Source organism: Mauremys mutica, chromosome 3, assembly GCF_020497125.1.
Source record: "Mauremys mutica isolate MM-2020 ecotype Southern chromosome 3, ASM2049712v1, whole genome shotgun sequence".
In the NCBI taxonomy this organism is placed as follows: Eukaryota; Metazoa; Chordata; order Testudines; family Geoemydidae; genus Mauremys; species Mauremys mutica.
In genome coordinates, this window is record NC_059074.1 from 120,502,498 (window position 1) to 120,529,967 (window position 27,470).

A 27,470-nucleotide genomic window follows, 5' to 3' on the forward strand; every position below is an offset into this window, starting at 1 on the left:
GAATTTACAACCCTAAGCTCTACCTCTGAGCCCTGGACTTACTGTGCTGAATGAAAAACAGAAACTTGACAGCAAGTTCTCTTGTAACTACACCCATTTTATTAACATACACACTAGGTACAATACTGGGAAGAAGTGTAAGATGAACAATTAAACAGTAACATAAATAAAAGCCAGACTAGTTCTCAAGTGCTCCAGAACGAACAGCATCTTCGTAACACCCGCCTCTATCATCTTTGCTTTCAGGATGCAACTTAATAAGATCATCAATTCGTAGAATAGTAATTGCAGCTTCTGTTGCAAATTTCAAGCTCTTTACTTTGACTACTGTAGGCTCAAACACACCAGCTTGTTTGTTATCACGAGGTTTCCCATTGATTAAATCAAGACCAATCCTGCAAGAAATGAATTAGACAAGTCTAATTTGTTGTATAGCACATAGGTGCTAGGCACTATGATAATGCACATAATTTGGCTAAAGTTAGAGCATAAACTTCTGAGGATTGCCACTATGCTTATCTGAAGGAAAATAAAGTTTCCCAGAGCAAGCTCATAGTTCCTAAATTATGGTCCATAGGAGCAGCTAAACTACACAACAGGAGAAGAATGGAAATGCAGAGAAAAGTAAATGTACACTATATTTTGTAACAGGACTTCTACACAAGCAGTCAATATTTACAAAACTCCTAAAATAGAGCCCTCCACTTAAATGCAACCCCTTTCACTTCTATTAATTGTTTGAATGGATACTTACCATTTCAGATTTTTACGTTCTGGGTTAACTTGAGCCTCATTGTGAAATGCTCTCAGCTTTGCAACAAGATCTGTGGCATCTTGGGCAGCATTTACTGCTAAGGTATTTGGAATAACTAAGAGAGACCTTGCAAATTCTGCAATAGCAAGCTGTTCACGTGATCCCTAAATGAGAAGGAGGAAGAGTTATTTACTTTGAAACCCATCGAGCCAATTCATGCAATACAAGAGGAAAAATACAGCCATAATTTTAGAGCACCACAGGCAGGTAGACACAATCTATACTGAGTATGAACAATATAGGGGAAAAAGAGATGTAGGGAGAGGAAGAACTGCTCTGTTCCCAGTGCTAGGTTATTTCTTAGTTGTTTTGAAGACTGAAGTTAATATTTTGCTGTATTAAAATAGTAGTTCAAGATCTGGCAGAACCAAGCTCAAAGCACTTAAAAGCGAAGTTCATGCATTAGAACCACCACAACAAAAAGTTTTAGTGTTATGCAATGAAACGTTATTTTGTGAGCTGCACTTACCATGCTGGTGGCATAATTTTCAAGATATATTGAAAGTGCTGCCTCTACAGCACCACCACCTGGTACCACAGACTTGGACTCCAATACTCTTTTAACTACACAAAGAGCATCATGTAAGGATCTCTCCATTTCATCACACATGAAGTCATTAGCTCCTCGTAAAATAATTGACGCAGAAGTACGAGCCTTGGTACTGTCCAAAAACAAGGAAAAGTCAGTTAACTCGTGCTTCTATCTTCATGCAGATCAGAAAAACTCTTCTGGAGAAAAAGCTTTTCATTTTTATCATCTCATTGCTTACAGCTAGGTTCCTCAAACATTTAATGTAGGATCTTACTCCTAAAGGGGTTATATTATCTCTTGCAACATCTGTAGGTAACCCTTCAGTTCACATTAACCCCTCAGACAATCCCAGATATTCTCTCCTGGCTAATGCATTTTGATTTGCTCACCCTATCAGAAAATTCTTTACTTCTCAGTAAGAAAGGCAAGGTATTTCCACACCATGGGAGTGAGGTAACGAAAACTGTCATTACCAGTCATAGAAATGCATGCATTTTAAACATACATTTACTGCCACTAGGGATTTTAGATAGCACTTTTGTTTTTTTACAGCCTCTCAATTCCTCTGCTAGATTCCTCACTACCACTCCTGGATTTCTTTATTCAACATACAAACTCAGTGCCTGTAATCTACTCAACATCCTGGAGAATGTCTTTTAGTCTCATGAAACTGAGGCCACCAGAAAACATGGGAAACAGACTAAGTGTGTAGACATGTTTTATGATGAGGCAGATCAAGGCACAAACAAGTTTCCATTCATATCACTGTGGCATACCAAAATCATAAAAGGGAAAAGGAAAAATGCACTCAGTTAGGACCTGCTGCTCTTGATATTCATGTGACAATATTAATTCCTTCCATTGAATGGGTTTAAATCAGCACCAAAAGGTTATACAGAGCTAGTTTTAATCAAACTTTAGTATGCAGCATTTTCAAATCTAGGTAGTGTCAAAGACGACACAATATAACCACTCCTCTAACTATTATCACTAGTAAAGCTGATTATAATACAGTTACACCATTCTGGCTGGATTTTCCTCTACATTTTCACACATCAGTATTTAAAAAAGTAATTTCTGTAGTTCTAGATAAAGAAGGTCTTTGAATAGCTTAAATCAACTACACAACAACAATAGGACAGGCTGATAGACTGTAACTGGTATGATTGAGAAAGATGTCCAACCCTAGCAATGATGGTGAAACATCAGTTGTTTCATCACAAATTTACAATGGCCTTATTATACTCTATCCCACGCGTATAACTGCTCATAGCATTGAGACTGCATGGCAGTAAATAAATGGGAAGTTATAGCTTAAAGGTTTAGCAAAATAGTTTCCAAGGCGTGATGTACTCTAGAAAAGTGTTCTTACTTCTTGATTAAAATCAGTTCATCATCACAAATTCTCTCTTGAACCACCTCTTCTGCCTGTCCCAGCATTGATGCCTCATAGCTTTCTTCACCTTCCAGATTAGCCAGAGATGAACAAATGATTGCTTTAAAACAAATGCAAAATTGTGATGTTAGTGTGGAAAATACCAACTCATTGTTATTTATCAACCTCACACAACAAATGGTTTTACTTTTTACAGAGCAAAACAGAATGGTAATAGTCATCAGTACTCCTTAACATTAAGCATAAATGCAAGATTGAGCATTTCTAATCCAGCCAACAATTGAGGGAAATAAATAGGCCCTACCTTCCTTTTTAAGTCAGTTACTATATTTTATAGTCCCCCTTAGTCTCTCTGGGTTCATTTTTACTCTATCTTTACAGCACATATTCTGTATTAATAGACGTTTTCACACTGCTGCTAAAAACAAGTTACACTCAGTTTGTTCTGCAAGGTTCTAACGAGACGAACTATCAAAATCTCTTTTATATGATCCTTAAAAGGCATTTTGGGAATGAATAATTTTATACTATAGATGGAATTATTTTTCTTAAAATTCACAATCACTACAGAAAGTTGGAAATTAGATTAACTAGACTTCCATAATCCCCATTTTATGGAAGTCTAGTTAACAGAGACTTCTAGATAAGATATAATGTGGCTGTGTCCCGTGGCATGACAGAGTCTTCCATATGCCAGCCAACATCTCCCCTCACTGCACATCTTCAGCAGTCACAATTTTTCGGTGGTTCCTCTTTACTTAGTGAGGTGCTCCTTGTCAGGGCATTGTAGCACCTGAATGTTTTCTATTCCAAGTATACTTCCTTATCACTCTGTATGTGGATCAGCCCAATAGTGCTCAGGGAACTGGTTGCCAACAGCTTTGGAAACACTATATATTACTGAAAGTCCACAATACATACATACCTCCTGCTGCTTTAGCAATGCGTTTAAGGTCCTTTTTTAAAACTCTGCGTACTGCCATTACACCAGCATCCACAAAATATTTCAGACACATATCATCAATGCCACCAGTGGTTAGAACAACATTAGCACCTGTGGCCAGAATCTTCTGAATCCTCTCTTTAGTGATATCTGACTCTCTGCAAAAGATAACAGGCACATGTTTACTTATAACCAAAAATTATAAAAGTGGGATTAAAAATCGACTAAATAGTTAAACCATACACAAACATCTGAATAATTAGCAGTAGTGCAAAGCTAAAATTTCTAGGGAGAAAAGGAACCATCACATCAATATATGACAGGGTGGATAAAAATTGATAATTTAAAAAAATCAGAAATATATTTAAATACAAAAAGTATTTCTATTTTTAAAATAAGCCTATTTGAAATGAGATTTGAAATTACGATAATCTACGTTAAAACCTAAATTTACTATAATTTAAATTAAAAAGTATTAAGGAATGTTTCCTGCCTACGTTTTAAAGAAAGTGAAACCACTGAACTTGTGGAAAACACTGGCCACACACTAGAGTTTGAAGTGCTGAATGAGCTTTTGACAGCAGTAACCCATTCCACAGGCTCAGGCTTTATTCATTTCAGTTTTTTCAACAACTAGTACATTCAAAGTTAAGAAACGACTGGACGTTGAAAAATCATGAAGTCTTGTTTCCTCTCCTGACCTAGGAATAAAACTGTGTGTTGAGAGGATGAGATCTACTCATTCTAAAATACCGAAAGACTTGGTGGGCAGAAATAATCAGTTCAATTCATTAACTTCCTTTGTTTAATAAATCAGTTTTGAATTCAAAACATGTTTTGATAAAAAAATTTATTTAATGAATAAAAGACTTTACAATTCTGTTTGTGCATTTTAACTGAATTCCCGTTTCTATCCAAATGCACCAACACAAATCACATGTAAAAAAAAAAAACCTTAACAAATGCATCATTCATCAGTTAAGAATCTGAATTAATGCAGGTGTAAGCTAGATATTTGCTTAAGCATACAGACACGGTGTACCCACCTGGTTATTGCCAAATATAGTGTACAGACTATATTTTAGTGGCCACCAACCAATAAAAGAATCAATCTTTCTTTAGGAAAATAAAAAGTACAAACGTAAAACACTGTAAATTAATTATTTAAATCAAAGTTTCCTATTTGCTGATATAAATCAATCCAATCATTGATTCTAAATAATGAACTGGTTTTTGCTTCATAATTCAATACAATTATATAGTCCAACTGAACACAGATTATCCAAATACATTTTAATCAAGTTATGATCAATGTTTTCCACCAGTATTTTATATTGAGAAGATGTGTTATTTACCTCTGTAGTTAATTTTGTTGCCTATTACACTCTTCAAAACACCCATACACTCAGTACATAATTAAAAATACCAAAGTTAGTTTGAAAATATGCTCATTTGCTTTAAAAACCCAACATACCTCTGTCTAATCTGGTCGAGTTTCTCTGGATCTGTGATCAGCACCTGAACACCAAGCTTCATTTTTGTTTTCTGCAGACTGAAGTCAAGACAGGCAATCTTTGCATTAACTATCCTCTTGGTCATACCTATATAAAAATGGTATTTTACTCCATGTTGTTACAAGTAAGTATTAATTAAAAATGCTTAATAAAATGAAAATACTTGTGATGTATTATTTTACTTTTTAGATTTCTAACACACACACACCCATCTAAGGCTGTTTTTCCCCCCTGCAACTCTTTTCACAAACACACTTGGGAAAATGTTATGACAAGAACAATGAAAAGGGTAGTAAGACATTCTTCAATAGTTTGTTACATTGTTAAGCTAGAAGTTCAAGATGTATTAGTACCACAGGTAAAACTGACCCTTTGGTATCCAGTGTAATCACTAAGTAAATCTACAGAGAACTCTGATGTATTTAGCAGGGCCCTACTAAGGTCCCAGCAAGGGATAAACAAACATGTTGATTTTAAACAGAGCAGAACATGTCAAAATATGGTAACCTAATTCTAGGGACAGTAGCCAATTTCCTTGCTTTAACACTGTCCACCTTTGAGGCCCTGCACTGCAGTCAACTATCCTCAAGCTAAGGAGGGCGGAATGGAACTCCCTTAGGTGACATTTATTGCTGCTCACTTATTTGCTAGATAGGCTGAGCAATATAGTCAACCTCTCCACTAGCAACTTAACAGCAGCCTCTGCTGTATTCCAGACTTCATCATTGAAATGCACATTCCTTCAACACTGACTACTAAAGCCTCGCAAGTTTTACCTGCCAGTGTGATTTCTTGACATATACAAAGTGCTGCACAGTAACTGATGTAATAAACAATGATGAGACAGTCAGGTAAAAGACTGCACAAAATTTAGACTTCAAAAACACGCTTTTAAAACCTTATGGGCAATAGAAATATTTCCTTGAGTCTCTCTTAAATTGCAAGTTTTTAAATAAATAGTCCACTGCAATGTATGCATTCCAAATGTAAGTTTTGTACTAGCTCCTGATAACCTGAGATCTACTAAACACTGATTAGAGCACCAGATAAGCGATTATTTCCATCATTCACATGCAAGAAAGTAGAAGCAGCAAAGAATCCTGTGGCACCTTATAGACTAACAGACGTTTTGCAGCATGAGCTTTCGTGGGTGAATACCCACTTCTTCAGACTTGCATCTGAAGAAGTGGGTATTCACCCACGAAAGCTCATGCTGCAAAACGTCTGTTAGTCTATAAGGTGCCACAGGATTCTTTGCTGCTTCTACAGAACCAGACTAACACGGCTACCCCTCTGATACTATGCAAGAAAGTGACAGTGAACAGACTAAACATTTAAAAATCTATATGACCTTAGATCTCATTTAAAAAATCCTTAGAGACAAGATTTCAAAGCCAAATACGGACTTCAGACATGAATGCAAGTTTCACTGAAGTCCTTAGTAGCAGCCCATGAGTTTCTGGGAGAATTTGGACCTCCGTGTCTCCTATTTTTCTACAGATGGGAAGTTAGAAACGGTTATTTATTTGATTTAAACTGCTAGAGTAATTTTACAAAATTTCAGAAAAACACAGCCTTCAACTGGGAACCAGGATAGTGTTTCAATGACACAAATATTTAACATGTAAATTATAAGACCATATAAAATGGGAATAATTATCCAAGTTGTGTCAACACTGAAGTACAATGTAGCATATTAAAGCAACCACCATAATATTTCTGTTTGGGTTTTATACCGTGGTGTGTCACTGCAATACCTAAGTTCCTTTTATATAAAACACAACAACAGAGCCCATAGACTTCACAGAGTCGGTCACTTCTCACTTTTGGGGCAAAAAAACCTAAGCTGAGGGCAGGTCTATACTTACCTGCCGGGTCGACGCGTAGCGTTCGACTTCTCGGAGTTCGCGATAATCTAGACGCGATAGTTCGAACTCCGAACGCGCTCCCGTCGACTCCGGAACTCCACCACCGCGAACGGCGGTGGCGGAGTCGACGGGGGAGCCGCGGACTTTGATCCCGCGGCGTCTGGACGGGTGAGTACTTCAAACTAAGGCAGTTCGACTTCAGCTACGCTATTCGCGTAGCTGAAGTCGTGTACCTTAGTTCGACCCCCCACCCTAGTGTAGACCAGGCCTTAGAGTAGGGTTTGGTTTTATTTAAGAATGTATTCATTTACTTATAAGTTGTTTCAAGGTTGTTTTTTATTTTTCTAAACAAACAATAGTTTATTAGCCAATTCTTCACATCACTAGAAACATCCACATAAGAGCAATATTCATAAATAAACTTCAGTCATTCTGCTCACTGAAGGCATATAAAACAAAATCTGAGCTTACCTTGTGAGCCCACCACACAGTTCAGTGCATAACCATTTACAAGAATACTCTCTTTCTGGCTACGCCCATGTGCCTTCAAAACATTAATGGAACTGATTGGATATTTGGCTTGACCCTTTTGATCTGTGAATTTAACTGCAAGCACAGCATCCACCACCATGTTGGCAAAGAAGTCACCATCACTAAAATACTGTTAAGGCTAAAATGAGCTACACAGAGACAACTAGCATAATATAAATTGACTTTAATGCTAAAAACAGCATTTATAGGCTGCTTTATATTAACATGCCTTTAAAATAATCCTTGAAGTATCTATGAGGTAAAATTATTAATCTCATTTACAGCTAGAAAAAACTAGGATGGGGTTTAAATGTTTTGTCCAAAGCCACATTGCAAATCAGTGGCAACGCCAGCACTAGAACTCAAGTGTTCCTGACTCCCATTCTCAAGCAAACTGTACAAAAAAAATTCCCTTTTGTTCACAGAGCATTTTACAAGTTGTTCCAGTAATTTCTTCTATTGTGTCAACAAGCAGTTAATATCTGCATATGATACCATCCACGGGCATGGCACTTAAACAGAAAGAACAAGTAATAGTTAATTATAGGCTTCTAACACTTGTATGTCTTCCTCATTTGTGGCATTTGCACGTATTCATGTGGCTTCACTCTAAACCAGTGGTCCTCAATATTTTTTCATCATGCATCCCCCATACCTGATCCGTCCCCTTCCCCGGGAGCTGAGGGTAGGCCCACGGTCAGGGCCTGGAGCTGAGGTGGGGGCAGAGTGGGAGTGGGTGGTGCTCCTGCCTCACGCTCCTGTGGAGGCAGACGTGAGCCCTGCCACTCCATCACAAACGTTCCTCCATGCCCTCATAGGGGGGCATTCCCCACAGTCTGGGGGACTACTGCTCTAAACCCCGGAACATCAGTTGAGATTGACATCTGACAAGCCTCCAAGCAGATTATAAATAAATACATTAAAATTAAAGATATGACTTAAATAGAAAATATAAAATGTATTATTTGCATACAATATGACTGTTTTGGAAAGCTCAGAAGAAATGTCAAGTCCACATAACTGGATTACCAGTAAATTTTTAAGAATATCAAATTATTTCATGTTTTCACAATGATAATATATTTGCTACATACAAAACTGTTTACACAAAACTTGTGCACACACAGCCTATTTTTGCCCGCTTTATCCCAGTCAGATCAGAATCCTGAATTAGTGACCAGTTTTTCAAAAGAAACAAATGGATGTCATAAGCAAGTAACCATCACTGAACTACAGTGGGAAGACAGACTGCAAGAAGGAATGTTGCCTGGAATAATGGAGACATTCTTAGGATTAGTGTGGGTGATCATCTGCTTGAATGCTTTAAAATTTTTTCTCTACCTAATGCAAAATATAAGCTATATGTTGGCTAAGGTGGAATGTGGACTGAGTCAGAGTGGGCTTCACAGGGGCAAAGCCCCAGGCAGGAGAAATGGGTTATGTAGTAAATGGCAGAAAGAGCATGTTTTTAATCCGTTATACTAAAAAAAAAAAACAGGCAAACTCACCAGAGTTTTGTTTTTAAAGAAACATAAGATTGGTAAAGACAAGAAAAATTATAGGCAAGGGTCACAGCACATCATCATGTTTTCTACAACTATTAGGGGGGATGAAAACCTTTGAACAAGCAGGGTTTGGTTTAGTAAACCAGAATACACCTTTTATGCCAAGTTGATACCAAGAACAAGTTTTCACAATGGAGTTATAACTCGTAAGTGTTTATAATGAAAAAGGATAAGAACTAATAACTGCTGCCATGGGATTTAGAGTGGATACTCAAGCTCTGCGCAGTAATATCCCTCATTTTCTTAATTTTAAGATTCCAATTTATTATTACCAAGTCAAAGGATACATTCCTATGATTTTGGAGGACATTGATGTTTTAGCTGAATTAATAAGGCAGTCCCGGCCAAGTTCATCTGTGTTAATGATGAGATTTTCATTGATGTAGCGAACTGCCTCCCTGTTGAATAAAAACCAACATTTCAAGAACAATTTATCTCTATTCCTTGTTAGTAGAATTTCCTACTGCGGGGACATGCAGACTAAATGCTGAGTTAGAATCAAGTTGACAAACCACCACCACCATTTATCATCTTAGAAAAAAAATCCTGTATTGTCAGTGATAATGAACACAGGATTAAGGTAAAATAAGTGTCCACTGGGTATAATGAAACACTAGAGTTGCAAAATACAAATATTTCCGCTGAAATAGATTATCTTACTTGCAAGCAAGACGATAGCCACCAATAACAGAGGTGGGATGAATTTTCTGCTTGACCAATTCATCTGCATTTTTCAGAAGTTCAGCAGCAATAATTACCTGTTTGAAAAGAGGAAAAAGATTCATTGAGAAAATGGGCAAGTCTTAATATTAACAGTAGTTCTTGCTCCAACGAACAAATAAGTGAAGAATATGAGACGTTCCCCATCATTTAGATTAATTAATGAGTAAAACCATTCTAATTCTTCTTTCCATTTCACTAGTTAACTCTGAACTGATTTTAGGGTTCTGATACGAGTTGTCTGGAATCAGCTGATGCTATTCCATTGATTAGTCCACCTATGTTTCAATTTTTTTCTCAGGGGTTGAGAATTAAGAACTTGTTCGACCCAGAAGCTACTCTCAAATATAACTACAAGAAGGGGAGGAATGATCATTCTCAAATTGCAGCAAGTAAAGAATAATCCTTTTCCAGAATGCAAGCCTGCTTAGAGATGCTAGTTTTTGTACAGGATCTCCCCTCATTACTCCGGTTCAAGGAACTACTTTGTCAGGGTTCCCTCCCCACTCTGAACTCTAAGCGATAAGCTTAGGGGGTCTTTCACGCAGGTCCCCAGATCTGCGTGAAAGACCCCCTAAGCTTATCGCTACCAGCTTAGGTTAAAAACTCTCCCAAGGCACAAATTCTTCCTTGTCCTTGGAATGGTATCGCTGCCACCACCAAGGGAGTTAAACAAAGATTTAGAAAAAGGACCACTTGGGGGATATTTTGGGGAAACAGGAACTCCAAGTCCCTTCACCCTCTTTCCTGGGGAGGCTTGAGAATAATATAAGAACCAAATAGGTTAACAAGGTGGGCACAGACCAGCCCTTGGGTTTTTAGGACACTAAAAACCAATCAGGTTCTTAAAAGCAGAACTTTATTATAAAGAAAAAGTAAAAGAAGCACCTCTGTAAAATCAGGATGGAAGGTAATTTTACAGGGTAATCAGATTCAAAACACAGAGGATTCCGCTCTAGGCAAAACTTTAAAGTTACAAAAAAAAACAAAAAACCCAAACACACCAACACACCACACCAGGACTAACCCTCCCTTTTAGCCTAGGGAAAATTCACAAGCTAAAATAAAAAGATAATCTAACACATTTTCTTCCTATTACTTACAATTTGTAATCTTAAATGCTTAGTTCAGGTATGGCTTTAGGAGATATATTTCCTCTGCCCTGATTCCTCGCTGACCCAGAGAGAACACACAAGAGAAACAAAACAAAAAACTTCCCCCACAGATTTGAAAGTATCATCTTCCCTTATTGGTCCTTTTGGTCAGGTGCCAACCAGGTTATTTGAGCTTCTTAACCCTTTACAGGTAAAGGAGGGATTTTATGCTACCCTTAGATATATGTTTATGACATACTTCAAAGCAATTTTCACAGTTTGCACTGGGGCAGATACATTTGACATCTGTTGTCACATGATGAAATGGTCCAGTTTTAATCCGCACAGTGTCAGGATTTATAATGATATGCCAAAAGCTACATTTGATAATGACTTTCAGAATGTCTGCCTGTAAAACTTTCTACATACCACCGAGGTGGTCCCATCTCCAACTTCTTGGTCTTGCAGTTCTGCCAGCTCACACAGAACTTTTGCAGCAGGATGTTCTACCTCCAGCAGCTTCAGAATGGTTGCACCATCATTAGTAATGGTCACATCCTAGTTTTAAAAAAACAACAAACAAAAGATTGATATTCATACTAATTTATTTTTAAACTTTATGAAACTATAAAATATGAGAAGACATTTTAATGACAATGGTGGGGAAGAATTATGCCTAGTGTAATATCATGCATATTGACCATTTACCTCAAGAGTTTACTTTGTCTTTTTAAGCCAAGTCTTCAATACTACAACCATACACATATAATCACACGACTAATCCCCATGAACCATGTGTTGCAGGATGGGAGCCTTGGCACACAAGAATATGCATGAGCTTTTAGACAGTAGAATTCTTTATGTTATATAAATAAGAACTAAGGAAGATTTCTTAAATGTAGCTTGAATATCTTTGTCTATTTTTAACCAATCATTTTAAATACAGTTATTTACAAATCTCAGTTTAAGCTAATGTGCAATATTACCTTTTATTAATTACATAAGGCTATCTCACTTTGCCTTTCAGGACAGCACAGCAGAAAGATTTAAATCAGATTATCTCCTGGTCTAAATATTTGAAAATGGGATGTGGTTCTATCTTATTATAAACATTAGCCAATGCAAATTATGTACAACAGTACCTAATTCTAACATATGTACAACAATTTAAAAACAGCATGCATGTCAAGAGCAGCAAAAATAAGTTTTATTTATTCTGTGTGCTGTTCTAAACAATGTTAGTACAAGTTGTGACCTTTCACCCTATATAAATATGCTTTTGAATGTAAATATGACATAACGGGAATATGTTTTATATTAGATATGCCATGTAACATATCTGTGCAAAGGTTATGTTGTTCTGCATGTATTCATTCTATTTGTATGAATGTATCATTCTTGTATCTGAAACTAGAAATATGAAATATAACTCCGAGGTCCTCTTGTAATTATGCAAAGTGTGGGAAATTAATGGTGGTTTGGAATCTTGATGGCTCCCATTAACCAGGACAATTGACTGTAGATGGCTCTGTTTACTTGCAAGCCTTCCTGTGAGTCAGGCTGGGAAGAGTGAAGGCTTGGGGGGGGTCTCACAGGACATGTGACCATGTCACCTGGTACTGGAATCCATCTTAAACCTGAGGCTTTTCCATTTAGAAGGAGTGGGGACCCAAAGAGACAAAGGATTCCCACCTTGTGGCAAAGCTATATAAGGGTGTGTGTCACAGGTTCCTTCCCTCTCATCCCTGTGCTCTCTGCTTAGGCTGGTCAAAGAAAAGGGTCCCAACGCCTCTTTCAGGTGTCTCACCTGTGTCTCGTTATTTACTGTGCTTAGTGCAATCCCAATTCGCCCAACGACGATCCCCATACTGACCCTTCCCGGGGTCTTCTCACCCTTGAGGCCACCTGCAACCGGTAGAGAGAGAGCTGCAGTCCCCCCATCTTCTCCCCTGGCTAGCTTCCCACTGAGCCTCTCTCTGGACTCATATCTCCTCCGTCACCAGCCCCACTGATGCCCGAGTCTGCCCTTGTTAGGGCCTGCAGCTGAGCTCCTTGCTGAGCGTCTGGGTCCCCCAGGAAAGGGGGGGGGGCCCGCACACCTTTAGCAGGGCATCCAAGGGGTTTATACCTCTGCCCTGCCACAGGGTAGAACAGAACAAAAGGGGTTGCAGTCATGAGAAATGCAGCTGGAACGAAGACTGTACCAGGGGAAAGGATTGGGCCCAGACTAGAAGGAGGCTAGTCTGTCAAAGAAGCTTATTGGAACATCTCTGAGCGTGAGAGTTACCTGCATTTAGTTTCCTACTGTATTAGGCTTCGACTTGCGTATTTTACTTTATTTTGTTTGGTAATTTACTTTGTTCTGTCTGTTATTACTTGGAACCACTTAAATCCTACTTTTTGCATTTAATAAGATCACTTTTTACTTATTAATTAACCCAAAGTAAGTATTAATACTGGGGGGAGAAGGAGAGAGAACAGCTGTGCATCTCTCTCTATCAATATTACAGAGAGCAAACAATTTATGAGTTTCCCCTGTATAAGCTTTACACAGGGTAAAACGGATTTACTTGGGGTTTAGACCCCATTGGGAACTGGGTATCTGAGTGCTGGAGATAGGAGCACTTCTTAAGCTGTTTCAGTTAAGCCTGCAGCTTGTGGGGGATGTGGTTCAGACTTGGATCTGTGGTTGCAGCAGGCAAGTGTGTCTGGCTCAAACAAGGCAAGGTACTGAAGTCCCAAGCTGGCAGGGAAAACCATCTGAGAGGTAGTTTAGGCATATCAGGTGGTAGTCCAAAGGGGGTTTCTGTGATCCAACCCATCACACAAGTATCCACGTGAGAAAAAAAGTTTATTGAAATGCAAACGTATTTGCATATGAGCAAGGAGTTAATTCTGTTATAAAATAAGGGAGCACATCATGGATGAAGTAACAGTTAACTATAGTTTACAATTAAGGCTTTCTTAAAAAAAAAAAGAATAAACTGAAGACAAATAGGGATGTAAATATTTAAAAAGTTAATCATTTCAATGATAAAAATTATATCGTTTAACCAGTTAACTGATTAAAGGGAGATGGGCTAGGGCTGCTCCAGCCAGCCCGCCTGGAACAGGAGGTTAACGGTGGGTTAATGACAAAATGGAAAAAGAGGTCAAACTAACAAATGTATATTAGAGCCATGAAGCATATTCTAGATGGAAACACTTTACAAAAAAACAGACATGCCTTCAGCTGAAACAGAACAGATCACAGTACTAATTTACAGTGCAAGTTTGTTAATACGTAAGCCCTTTTCTTAAAAGTTAACATGAAAGACATGCTTACTTACACCAATATCATCCACCAACATTTTATCCAAACCAACTGGACCAAGAGAACTCTTCACAATGTTGGCAATTGAAGCTGCAGCCATAACTGTATAAATCAAGCAAAATAAAAATATATAATTATTTCTTCCCAAATATCTATTTTAAGAGCAGTATATTTTTCTGTCAGCAGATTCTTAATTTCAGGAACCTGAAATAAAACGACTCCTTATTTAGACTCCAATTCTGCAAACAAATTTGCCAATCTGACCAGGAAAGTGGGGAAAAAAGAGGTGGCTGAGTAAGGGTCCATGACCTCACTTGATTGCACGATCTGGACCGTTGATACTACAAAATAGCAGTTTCATGACTGGAACAAGTAAGGTGTCCAAAGGATGTTGTTTTGGCTACTGAAATAACCAAAAAACTTCAGAGGTCAAAGAAATAAATGATATCATTTGGTTGGTCATTCAGAATCTTTTCATTCTGTGTTCTGCCATTTCATATAGGAAAAAGATATTGTCAATCTTCTCCTTCAGACTTTGGCAGTATTGTCTCTATCCCATAAGCATAGCCACTCAATCTGTAAATTGAAGGAGTGGTAGTCAAATGGGAAGGATCCAGTTTAAATCTGATCTTTCCTTTAAAGCTTTAAATGTACCAAACTCGCTCATTTTTTGTTTCTGGAGATCAACCCTTTACAAAAAACAAAAACATTTAACTGCTATTTCCCAAATTTGCTCTTAATATCAGAGGCTTCCGTAGACTTTACTAAGATATGTACCACTTTTCTACACCTGATGTTTCTACCCACACAGCATCCATTTCAAAAGCAGCTGGTTTTTGTTCATCATGCAGGGCTCCTGTAATAACTTGTCTGAAGCACTGAGACAGATGGTACAAAGAATCTTTTTGAGGACTAAAACTTAACACTGCAGATTCCAGACTCACCAACATTTCAAAGAGATCATTACAGCTATGGGAAAGGTGAGCTAATGAGCTAGTGAAGTAGTAGGGAGCTACATCTAAGCCTGTCTTTGTCATGCACCAGGCTTGATCTAGCCCAAATGAGCTCATGCCCAGAATCTCCAAAGTTGTGGTAGTGAGACACACCCCCACCCAATACCTTTGAGGATCTGGGACCAAAGCTTTATACGGAGCTGTATTATTTTCACACAAAACTAGTCTATCTACCCCATTGTTTAATTAACGCATCTTGATTTTATACTAGCACTAAGGACCACATACTGGTATTGGCTTATTAATTGTCAGTGACAGGATGGAGTTAAGAAAATGTCTCAAAATTATTTTTTTTTGATCCTCAGACATATTAAAACAGAATCTATGCTACAGAGGGTGAGAAACTCAGTCTTCATGCTCTTAACTTGCATATGCAACAAGTCTTAATCTTTGGAAGTCATTCATAATTTACATTCAATAATACTAATAATCTTTTGTAGAACACACACAAGAATGGTCTCATGTAGGCAAAAGCTTAAGAGTACCAATATCAAGTTTCACCCATTTGTAGCATTAATCTTCAGTGTAACTACAAGGGCCATTTTCACAAATTCTGCCCCATGGGGAAGCAAAGCCCCGCGTGGGGGAAGGGGCTGTTCGTAACGCCAGACGTTTCAGTGACAGTAAACATTCACGGCACACGATTACCGATTTCTCGCCCGTTTCCCCACAGCGAGTCGCAGTCCCGCCTGGCCCAGGCCAGAACCCAGGCGGGGTAAGTCTCACACCGCTTTGCCCCGAGTCTCTCCTGCTGAAGGCGTGTCAAAAATGGCGGCCGGGGCGGTTCACGTTAACAACGAGCTCGGGTTCGCCGAGCCCCCTAAAGGGAAGCGGGCTGCGAACAGCAACGCGACAAGGGCGCCCCCGCGCGAGGGCCCCCGCGGGGACAGGAACGGGCCCGGGGACAGCCCCGAGCTGCTTCTCGGCAGCCACCGCCCGGGCCGAGCTCTGAGCGCGCCAAGATGCGGCCGGGGCCGGCCCTGCCTCGTGCTCCGGCCGGGGCGGGCCCCTCCGCGGGCTCGGGCGCGTAACGATGGGGGTTAAAGGGGCCCGCAGACACGCGAGCTTGAGAGCCGCGGCCTGGCCCCTCCCCGAGCCCGGGATCCTCTGCTACAGGGACTCCCCCGCCCGCCCTGCCGGGGCAGCACATGGCGGCGGCCGGGGCCTCGCTCCGTGCAGCCGTTACCGTTCTGGCCGCGGATCGCCTCCCCGGAGCTCCGCTCCCCGAACACGGCCAGCGACCCCATCTCCATCTTCCCCGCGCGCAGAGAGACCCCGACGGCGACACGCGCGCGCGCTGCTGCAGGAGAATCCGCCGGTGACGCCGCAAGGCTTGCTGGGAAACGGGCCCCTAACCGCAGCGTCTGATGGGGAGGGGGCAGAGCAGAGTAGGGAGGCAGGAACGGCCATGAATCATGATGATGTTAAACAGTTTTGTCCAATCCAGCAGCCCGTTACAATGCGGCCCAGAAGGTGCCTAGATTGAAGGTAGTGATTGGATTCTGAGATTAGCAACGCGTCTGCTCCCTGAGTTTCCCCCCAGTCACGTTGCATGTTGGGTAAGGGGGTGGGGCCAGGAGCGACAGTTATTTTTCTCCTTCCAGGAGGTTCCAGAAGGGGTGGGGGGCCGGGCCCGCCCCGGGCAGGTGGTTCCCAAACTAACACTCTCTGAACCCCCTTTTACTAAAATGTCAAGTCTTGTGAACCCCTCTCTTAAAAGTGACTATTTCCAGGGATTCTCCCCTTTACCTGAGTATAAATTATAACAGCAGTGAGCTTGGACATGCAAAATTTGTTTTTGTGACATGCTTATTACGCACTATTTATTATTTATCATTACAGTGTTTTTATTACATTATGAAAATGGCAACACTCTTCCCAGATCTCACTTCCGTAGCTTGTATCGAGGCTCCTATGTTTCATCAAGGAGCATCAGCTGTGAAACAGCATGAAGGTATTTAAGAAGCCAACTCAAGGAGTTCCTCCTACACAAGCAGTCAGGTCTTGAGCAGTCCAGGCAAACAACGCACGTTACAACAAAGCTTAAACTTGTTCTTCATAATAATTAAAAAAAAAATACTAGCTGCCTATCTAATTTTAAAAACAGCAAAAAATATCCACCTTCCTCTCCATTTCTTATAAGGAGTCTTAAAGTTTAAATCTCCTCAGTGTGATAGAGATGCTTGCTTTGATCTGCTTAGCTCTTGGAAGTCCAGGAGCTCTGGGCTGCTGGCCCTGTTCTGCCCAGGGTCCCTAGGGACAGCTCTCACTGCCTGTGACATTATTGACATACCGTAATCTGGGACCATATAGAACATGGTTGCAACCAAGGTCCTGTAGTGGCACCAAATCTTATGTAAAGGGGGTCATATAAGGTGTCTAAGGCCAGGTTATGGGTTGCTGGTTATGATTATGCTGTCTATATGTATGTATCATTTTGTAGTTGAAGTTATGAGTATTGGCTCTATACTGTCTGTATTTCAAATTAGTGCTGTGCTTCTGGGAGACATCCCAGACAAGTTGGTGTTAGCTCTGCCTAGCCTGCTTGATGGCCCATTAAGCACCATCAGCTACACAATTGACCCATGGAGAGGAGGCAGATACCCCTTGTAACTCAGCAAAGTATGCAGGGACTTGCCCATGTGACTCCAGACTCCATTTTGCTGTAATTTTCCACAGTAAGAACAAAGAGGTTCTTCCACCTGGAAAAGCCTATATAAGGCTGATGCCTCATCTCCATCTTGTCTTCAATCCTGCTTCTTACCTCTGGAGGAACTTTGCTACAAACTGAAGCTCTGAACAAAGGACTGTTGACCCATCCCAGTGGGGGATGTACTCTAGAGACTTGATTTAAACCTGCAGTTTACTTCATCACTGCTACAAGCCTGAACTAAGAACTTTGCCATTACTGTATGTAATTGATTCCATTTAACCAATTCTAGCTCTCATCTATATCTTTTTCCTTTTATGAATAAACCTTTAGATTTTAGATTCTAAAGGATTGGCAACAGTGTGATTTGTGGGTAAGATCTGATGTGTAAATTGACCTAGGTCTGGGGCTTGATTCTTTGGGATCAAGAGAACCTTTTTCTTTTATTGGGGTGTTGGTTTTCATAACCATTCACCCCTAGGACGAGTGGCACTGATGGTGATACTGGGAGACTGGAGTGTCTAAGGGAATTGCTTGTGTGACTTGTGGTTAGCCAGTGGGGTGAAACCAAAGTCCTCTTTGTCTGGCTGGTTTGGTTTGCCTCAGAGGTGGGGAAACCCCAGCCTTGGGCTGTAACTGCCCTGTTTAAGCAATTGGTCCTGAATTGGCACTCTCAGTTGGGTCCCTCCAGAACCGCACCATCACACTGCCATTAGGAATATTTTTTCCTAAGAACCCCCAATAACATTGCGTGAACCCCCAGGGGTTCACAAACACCAGTTTGGGAACCACTGCTTCACAGGGACAAAGCCACTGCCGAGACAGCACTTCCCCTGCATGGCATGAGCGAGTTTCAGTGCCTGTCTCTGGGCGGGGCCCAGCGTGCCCCCGCCCTCATGCCACACACGCAAGGGGCCGGCCCAGCAGGGCGCAGTCCCTGGGGGCTCAGTGCTGAGTGGTTCGGACGCTCTCAGCTCCACATGTTCGTGTCATTGGGCTTCGCCTAACAGTGAGGAAACAAGCTGCAGACTAGCTTCGCGCCCGCTGGCAGTGGGTCCTGGACCGCGGAAGCCCTAGATCTGCCAGGGCCACGCCGCCCCAGGCCCACGTTGTCCCTCCAATCCCTGCCCTTTCTCCAGCGCCGGGATTGTTGGAAACTGCAAATGTCCTCCCTGGACTTGGGAGGTTTTAACTGCAGGAAGCTAAGGTGTTGCCTTAGTAGTCATAAACCTAGCCGATGTCTTCTTGCATTTTAGCAACAAGGCACAGGGCTAATTCCCTAGTGCTTGGTGTAACCTTGGAATTGAGCAGAGCGGAGCCATTATCATCTTCAAAAGTAATCCAATACAGTTTTCATAGTTTTTCAGTAGTCTGCAGCCCCACGAGACTGCATTTTAGCTTGATAACTAATTGCAAAATTAACCAAATGTACAGCACTACCCAACACTTCAGTCAACTTAAGAATAACAAAGAAAAACAAGCTCCTTTAATTTTTCTTTTGTTATTAATATTAAAAAATATATATTAAATAAAGAGCCAGAAGTCATCTCTGCTTACTCTAGCCCCCCTTTGAAATTCCCGAAAATGCTGGTGGAGTCACCTTGCCTTCCTTCTCTAATTCTGGCCTTAGTGAGGTCACACACAGATCTGAGAAGGCATAATGTGCTTGGGTAAATTCTAGTTTGAACCAAGCTGTCCTGAAATGTCTGATTATAACTTCAAACCAGCTTTTGATTCTACCAAAGGCCACATAGAATTTCTCATTGAGTACTTTATATTTAAAAATTAGGCAATCAAGAATAATGTTCTCTATGGTGGAGCAACACTCCCATTTCTGTTCATCTTATTCTATAGTAAGATTTTCTTGATCTGCACAATCTCTGTCTGCAACAGATATCTCTTGTATACATTTTAGATATTTCATCTGCTAAGTATCAGAGGGGTAGCCGTGTTAGTCTGGGTCTGTAAAGGATAAATGGACACAAATCAGATATTAGGAATGGCAATATACAAAAACCTGTAGGAGAACACTTCAACCTCCCTGGACACACAATAGCAGATTTAAAGGTAGCCATCCTGCAGCAAAAAAACTTCAGGACCAGACTTCAAAGAGAAATTGCTGAGCTCCAGTTCATCTGCAAATTTGACACCATCAGCTCAGGATTAAACAAAGACTGTGAATGGCTAGCCAACTACAAAAGCAGTTTCTCCTCCCTTGGTTTTCACACCTCAACTGCTAGAAGAGAGGGCCTCATCCTCCATATTGAACTAACCTTCTTATCTCTAGCCTGCTTCTTGCTTGCATATATATACCTGCCCCTGAAAATTTCCACTACATGCATCCGACGAAGTGGGTATTCATCCACGAAAGCTCATGCTCCAAAATTTCTGTTAGTCTATAAGGTACCACAGGACTCTTTGCTGCTTTTTCATCTGCTAAGATAATTTCTATCTCCATTTTTAAAGATAGGATAATAAGACTTAAATGCTAGCCTGTAAGGCTAATGCTTGTAGAGTGTATAGCTGTAAACAGATTTCATGAGAAACCAAGAAATAAAGAACTAGTGACAAGTATATACAAATCTGATTTAAATTTTTTAAAATGTAAATTGTAAAAAAAATATAGAAATTAAAAGTAACTTAAAAATTGTATCTAACCTGACCAGCCTTTCAGCAAATTCACTCAATATGAGCTGCCTACTAACTAGTAAGGAAGGAGAAATAAAAGACACGCTTTTGAGACATCCCATCCTGTGCATAGATGGTTCCCTATTGGAGAAATGGCAGGGATTCAGGAAATTTCACTTAATCCCCTTTTCCTAGAGCAGTGGTCACCAATTGGTCGATGGCTATCAACTGGTTGATCCTAGAGGATCTCCCAGTTGATCGCGATCTTTGGTGAAGAAGTGGGGCTGCCACTAAGGCAGGCTCCCTGCCTGCCCTGTGTGGGTGGGTGGGTGGTCTTCTTCCATGTGCTGCTCCTGCCTGCAAACACTGCCCCTGCAGCTCCAGTTGGTCAGGAATGGGGAACTGTGGCCAATGGGAGCTGCAGGAGCAGAGCTTGCAGAGAAGGGCAGCACACACAGCCACATGCCCCCCACAGGGGTGTGTTGGCCCCTTCCAGGAGCAGTGTGGGGCCTGGTAGGCTTGGAGCCTGCGTTAGCAGCAGCTACGCTGCACCACAGACCACTGGAGGTAAGTGCTGCCCGGCGGGAGGCTGCACCCTAACCCCCAGACCTGAGCCCCCTCCTGGAGCCAATACCACAAACCCCCACCTGCACTGCAAGCCCCAGCCATGAGCCAGTACCCCAAGCCTCTTGCACCCCAACCCTGAGCCACCTCCCAGAGCTAGCACCCCAACCCTGAGTCCCCTCCTGGAGCCAGCACACCATTCCTCCTCCTACACCCCAACACCCTGCCCCGGGCTCAGCCCAGAGCCCATTCCCACATTGCAAATCCCTAGGCCCCAGCCCAGAGCTAGGGTGACCAGATGTCCCAATTTTATAGGGACAGTCATGACTTTTGGGTCTTTTTCTTATACAGGCGCCTATTACCCCCTGACCCCCATCTTGATTTTTCACATTTGCTGTCTGGTCACCCTACCCAGACCCCACCCCCTTCCCCAGCTCAGTGAAAGTGAGTTGAGGGTGCGGGGGAGGAAGAGACGGGGAAATGCAGTGAGCGGGGTGGAGCTTTGAGGAAGGGGTAGGGTAGATCCTAGGGTGCCCTTAAATTCAAAAAGTGATCTTGGGTGTAAAAAGGTTGGAGAACATTGTCCTAGCGCTTTGGTTTATTTCTGGCCCCGCCCGGGGGACGGAGGGGGTGAGCCCGAGCAATCCGAGGCAGGCGCTTGTCCTTTACCACCTGCCTCCCTTGAGAGACTACAAAGGCTAAAACCGTTCCCGGACCCCGGGAGGGAAACGCCGCTGAGCACGAGGGTTATTGGGGGCACAGCGAGCTCGGACCCACCCCGCACGCAGGCGCTGTCCACGCGGGGCGCCTGCGTGACCCCGCTTAGCTCCGCCCCCGCTGTGGAAGGGCGGCTGCCATGGCGGCGGCTGGCGCTGTGAGGGCGGAAGTTAGTTGTCTGCTTCCGGAGCAGCCGAGCCGGTCGGGTCAGCAAAGGTGGCGGCTCCCGGGCGGCAGTGAGCGCGGGGGCCGTTTCACCGCGACTTCTGCCCGGCCACGATGGCGCTGAGGAGCCGGGGGCTGCTGCTGCTGGGTGCCGCGGCCGGGAAGCTCCAGGGAGCCGGAAAAGGTGGTTCCCCGCCGCTCCCCGCGATTGCCCGCCCCCGCCCCTGGCACCCCCGCGACGCTCCGCCCGCGCGGGGCTGGCCGGGCCTCGGGTGCCAGCGCGCCAGGGCCATGGGCGAGCAGCGAAACAAAGTGTCGCCGACGCTCAACGCGCTGGTCCCGGTAACCCGCTCTGGGCTGCCAGGCGGACGGGAGGCTTCCCGGGGCGGCCCCTGGAGGGTGGGCGCGAGGCGTTTGTTTTAGGGGCTGAGCCTCTTGCACGGGTCGTGCCCCAGGCTTAGTGAGCCGACCCGCTTCAGGCCGGTCAGCTCTGGCCTGGGACAGCGCATTGGCAGGGAGCCTTTCACGGAAACACGGGTGCTTTAGGAAGGTCTGTTGGTGGCAAGCTTTCCTCTGGGTTAGGGCGAACCCAGTGCTCCAGGAAAGTATTGGGAATACTCTGTGCCGGTAGGTGCTGCCTTTGGTACCAAGGCATTTATAGGAATGCAAGAATCACCATACACAGACTAATTGTTAATCTAGTTATTTGTTGTGTTTCTGATGCCTCCCTGAACTAAATGCTTCAGAAGAAGGAGCAAGACACCCTGTAATGAGTCATAATAGTATAATTTGCCTACATGGGGAAGCTTTTCCTAGATTCTTACTGTGGTATCTGAATGCCAAGGTCTTTCCCATATGTGGTTACTGAAGATCCCAGTGGCACATTTTTATAAGAAGGAATGTTAACATTGATAGCATTGACGTACCTAAATGCTGCTTGTATCCCTCTTCTGAATATTCTAACTTTTGGTTCCTGCCCAACATTGTTACACAGCTGTGCACTGTCAAACAGTTACTTCACCCCAGAGCAGCTTGAATATGAATGGATAATGAAGTGATCTATGTACGCAAATCTTACTGGACCCTTCAAAATGGAGGGCACTATTCATTATAAACAGTGATCAGTTTCTATTAGAAGTTTTTCTGCATCATGAAATTATCCAGTTTTGACATTTGCAATCTGCACATACAACTGTCCAGCTAGAAATCAATATTGCAAATCAGGTTTCAACTACGTTGGCAAAGGTGTCTAGGATGTCTTTATTCAGTTAGTCAGGCAGTTGCCTGGGCAATTACTTATTTTTATTAAGAATAATTTTTTAATCTTTAGATAATCTTTTTGTCATTTATGCCTTTGGGTTATAGGCACAAAAAAACTGTCAACTCACTTTTGCAGACCGTAAGTGGAAATGTGGTATGCCTTCTGCATTCAAACTTACAACTCAGCCCACATATTGTGGAAAACTGTTCAGTTCCGCTAAGATTTTCACCCAAAATCTTCAGCTCACTAATTCTACATTTCAGGCTTTGTAGACTCAATCTATGTATTCTGTGTATATTCTAGTTCTTTCTTATTTTCCTGATTTTTCCCCCAAGGGCTTCGTTTCATATCTGCTGTAGCCAGCTTCAGAACCACTGAGGGTGAAGTGGACACAAAGGAAAATGAGGTTGTTGCCCCAGATTTCATCAACCGAAATCCTCGTAACTTGGAGGAGCTGGCACTAGCAAGGAAGGAACGGGGCTGGGAAACAACATGGCCCAAGAGAGAGTATTGGCATAGGTGAGTCAGAAATCTGTTAACAATAGTGCAGGCTTAACAAAATACATCTAGATTGTAACCTTAAAGTCATAACTCCCACACTACAATATTTTTACTTAGATTCAGCTGAAGATTTCACTCCATTCAGAAAACAAGATACACCTTAAAGTGTGTTGAGCACTTGACATCTGAAAATCGGGGCCCTTAAAGATGTTCAAGTTGGGCAAGCAAAATCACTAATCACTCCTGAGACTACAGGCCACAGTGTTTTAGTGTACCAATAAATAGAAATATTAGCAAGTTAGAATTCTCTGCTGTTGATTCCAAATGAAATAGAAACGTTGTAAATGAGCTTTTAATTCCAGAGAAATATCTTGTTTTCTGAATAGCCCTGAAATCTTTAGATGAATATAAGTAAACATATTGTGTGGGAATTATTGCTTTAAGGTTCCACTTATAAAAGTATGAATACCTCAGTGGACAAAAAAATACTTACAAATGAGAATAACATCAGTGAAAATAAAAAAAAAACTTGCAAACTTTTGAACAAGCAATAACATTTGCAGCCTTAAAACGTGTTTCAGAAGTTTTACTTAGAGTTCTAGTTACCTCTTCAGAGTGTCTTTTGCTTCTGGGCTCTGGTATGGAAAAAAAAAAAAGGTTCAGAATCCCGGCACCTGATATTTCCCCTAATAGTGTCCCGTAAAAGACAATATTTAGATAACAATTACTTTTAAAAATCCATGAGTCAATGTTAAGGTTGTTGTAGTGCTTTTCTTTCTACTTGATAAGTGAAAACCACAAAATTTATGATGTCCTTGACTATTTTCCTTGTTTTAAAATTTAGAAATGATTCCATAGTCACATATATTGTAACTTATCAACTTTTAGCTTTTTTTCCTAAAAGTTTTGTTTTCAGAGTTGTAAACAAATAATCGTAGAAATGTAGGGCTGGCCTCAAGAGGTCATCAAGTCCAGTCCTCTGTGCAGAGGGAGCACCAAGTAAACCTAAATTATCCCTGGCAGGCGTTTGTCCAACCTGTTCTTAAAAACTGCCAATGATGGGGATTTCACAACTTCTCTTGGAAGCCTGTTCTGGAGTTTAGCTATCCTTATAGTTAAAAAGCTTTTTCTCCTATCTAACCTACATCTCCCTTGCTGCAGAATACTGAAGCTGTCTTTCTTTCTGTGTGTGACAGTCTAAAATAACAAATAATTAAATGGAGTTCTTGAGCAGTGATTTGTTATTCTGTGATTAGCTTTCATGTTCCTTGATAATTATTTTTCCCCTCATCCAGACTACGGCTTGAGCGGACACAGCACTATGTGGAGGCCTTTGTTGAGCATTGCAGTGGGAATGTCATTGTCTCAGCCTCCACCCGTGAGTGGGCCATAAAGAGACATCTGTACAGTCCCAAGGGAGTGTCGGCATGTGAAAATATTGGGCGTGTGGTGGCACAACGCTGTCTGGAAGCAGGAATCAACTTTGTGACCTTTAAAGCTGTTATCCCATGGGAATATCACTGTGACTCGGTAAGCATCCGTCTCCTTGCACTTGATTTCTTTACACAAATTTTACTGCTCTTGAACACTAAAGTGATCCTCAGGTGGCTCAAGCAATGTACCTTAACCAAGAAAGAACTACACAGTCCCCTCTTCTTTCAGCTCAGAGCCATGTGGACATCCTACCAGAGCGTCTTATCTCTGACAAGCAACACCTTCTTCTGTTGTTGCAGTTCAGGGGGCCTCCATGGCTTTGCATCTCAACACTAATTTGTAGGACCCCTGTTATTCCAGTACTGGCAGATTTAATTGGTGGGGGGATGATAGGGGGGATGAAGACTACTTTAAACCTTCATATTTTACAGCTGTTTCCCTTCTTTAAAACCAGATCCAGCGATTTCAAAAGGCTGTGACAGATGGTGGTGTCGTCGTGGGTGAGCCTCGAAGAATCTATCAATAAGATGAAGACGGTGGGCAAAATTTCTTATAAAGGACTGTCAAACAACTGCTCTCATACAGGAGTGGGCAAAGAAGTAATTCAGGCCCAGAGCTGGGACAACATGGAGCATAGCATCTTATTATAATAAATAAGTGATACTGATTTTTTTCTTTTTGTTGACTTCAACTCTAACTTGTTCAAAGATTTTAAGGCTAGAAAAAATCATTATGATCTAATCAGGCCACAATTTCACCCAGTAACTACTCCTTCAAGCCCATATCTTGTGGTTGAGCTAGATCAGGTCTAGATTTGTAGACATCCAGTTTTGATGTAAACTTCAGGTAATGGAGAATTTACCACATCCTTTGGTATATTTTTCAATGGTTAATTACTCACTTTGTTTAAATAAAATTTAAAAAAGTCCTTGCACTTTATTTCTAATTTGAAGTTATGTAACTTCCAGCTATTGGATGCCTTTAATCTATCTGACAAAGATCACTACTACTTGGAATCTTCTCACCATGCAGGTACCTATGAGAACTGACTTGACATATAAGCAAAATATATTGCACTTCCGCAAACCAGTCTTATAGTCCTTTTTAATCCTTTCCAATTCAACATCGCTTCTGATGTGTGGACACTAGAAGCAGAAAACATGTAATGATTTCCCCAGTGCTATATACAGAAGTAATTTCCCTATTTTACAGTACTTTGCTTATGCATCCAAGAATCACATTAGTCCTGTTAGCCACAGCATCCCACTGGGAGCTCATGTTCACTTGGTTATCTGTCATGATCCCTGAATCTTTTCTAGAGTCGCTGGATTACAGTCCACCATGCTGCAGGTGTAACCTGCATTTTTCTTTTTCCTAAATATGACCTTGCATTTGGCTTCATTAAAACACATGTTCAAATGAGCCCAGTTTGTCAAGTGGTCCAAGGCGCTCTGTGTAACTGACCAGTCATTTACTACTTGATGCAAAAAACAGGTGAGCTGCAAACTTTAGCGACACTGATTTTATATTTTTCAAATCATGAATAGATAATGGAATAGTACTAGCCCAAGAAAAGGTCCTGGTTAGATGCCACTAGAATGTAGCCCCTTTTGGGTGATCATTCCTCACCTTTAGAAATGTATCAAGTGTCAGTTTTAAAATCCATGGAGTAATGACTTTTAAAAATTGTTCACTATTAATTTAAACTCCTTACAGAAATGGAAATATAGCAGTTACCTTTAAAAAACTAACATAAGCATTCATAGTATATTTTGATCTATGCTATCAAACTTTAATATACTGATTATTTTCTATATTAGTCTTTCCATGATTTTCCCTAGGATCAGTGGCAGAGTCACTGGCCAATAGTTACCTGAGTCTTCCCATTTACCTTTTTAAAATATTAGCAAAACCTTAACTTTCTTCCAGTCCTCTGGAAAAATTAAATGAGGCCAGTGAAAGTCACCAATTGAAAGGCTTCTTTAAAACTGATTGTAGACGAGAGAAACCCTAAAATGCGGTAGATGTTATTTGATCTTACAACATTAGGACAAATTTATCTTCAGTTTCCTGTATACCGCATAATTTATTCTCTTCAAATTTGTATCAGTGGGGTTAGCTCCCAAAGCTAGAAGCTTTGTGTGTCCTGCCGTAGTGTCTTCCAGCAGCTGCTATGGCTTTGGTTATGGTTTGGTGGCCTGTTTTTCACAGAAAGTTAATTTTGTATGTTTCTATCTTAAAGAAAAT

General features: G+C 41.5%; 2 protein-coding genes and 1 non-coding gene across 5 annotated transcripts; 1 reads left to right on the forward strand and 2 right to left on the reverse strand.

Moving 5' to 3' along the window:
* Positions 1-76: 76 nt before the first annotated feature.
* Positions 77-16,847, reverse strand: TCP1 (t-complex 1). Of its 2 annotated transcripts, none has more exons than XM_045009530.1 (12): positions 16,490-16,847; positions 14,307-14,392; positions 11,407-11,535; positions 9,824-9,921; positions 9,451-9,561; positions 7,539-7,720; positions 5,160-5,286; positions 3,668-3,843; positions 2,719-2,842; positions 1,284-1,476; positions 755-918; positions 77-395 (listed from the first exon to the last, which is right to left on the reverse strand). In XM_045009530.1, the coding sequence occupies exons 1-12, from the start codon at positions 16,554-16,556 to the stop codon at positions 179-181; spliced, it is 1,674 nt and encodes a 557-aa protein (XP_044865465.1). In that variant the 5' UTR covers positions 16,557-16,847; the 3' UTR covers positions 77-178. The 2 variants fall into 2 exon arrangements, with proteins under 2 accessions (XP_044865465.1, XP_044865466.1); XM_045009531.1 differs by lacking the exon at positions 16,490-16,847 and adding an exon at positions 15,952-16,092.
* On the reverse strand, positions 14,766-14,900 carry LOC123367741. Its single transcript, XR_006578623.1, has one exon. It is a non-coding gene; the product is annotated as a small nucleolar RNA SNORA29 (small nucleolar RNA).
* A 304-nt stretch (positions 16,848-17,151) lies between the features above and the next one.
* Positions 17,152-26,154, forward strand: MRPL18 (mitochondrial ribosomal protein L18). 2 transcript variants are annotated; one of them, XM_045009534.1, is made up of 4 exons: positions 17,152-17,257; positions 23,624-23,807; positions 25,085-25,319; positions 25,678-26,154. In XM_045009534.1, exons 1-4 carry the CDS (start codon positions 17,161-17,163, stop codon positions 25,747-25,749), a joined length of 588 nt encoding a protein of 195 aa, XP_044865469.1. In that variant the 5' UTR covers positions 17,152-17,160; the 3' UTR covers positions 25,750-26,154. The 2 variants fall into 2 exon arrangements, with proteins under 2 accessions (XP_044865469.1, XP_044865470.1); XM_045009535.1 differs by lacking the exon at positions 17,152-17,257 and adding an exon at positions 22,036-22,211.
* Positions 26,155-27,470: the final 1,316 nt, after the last annotated feature.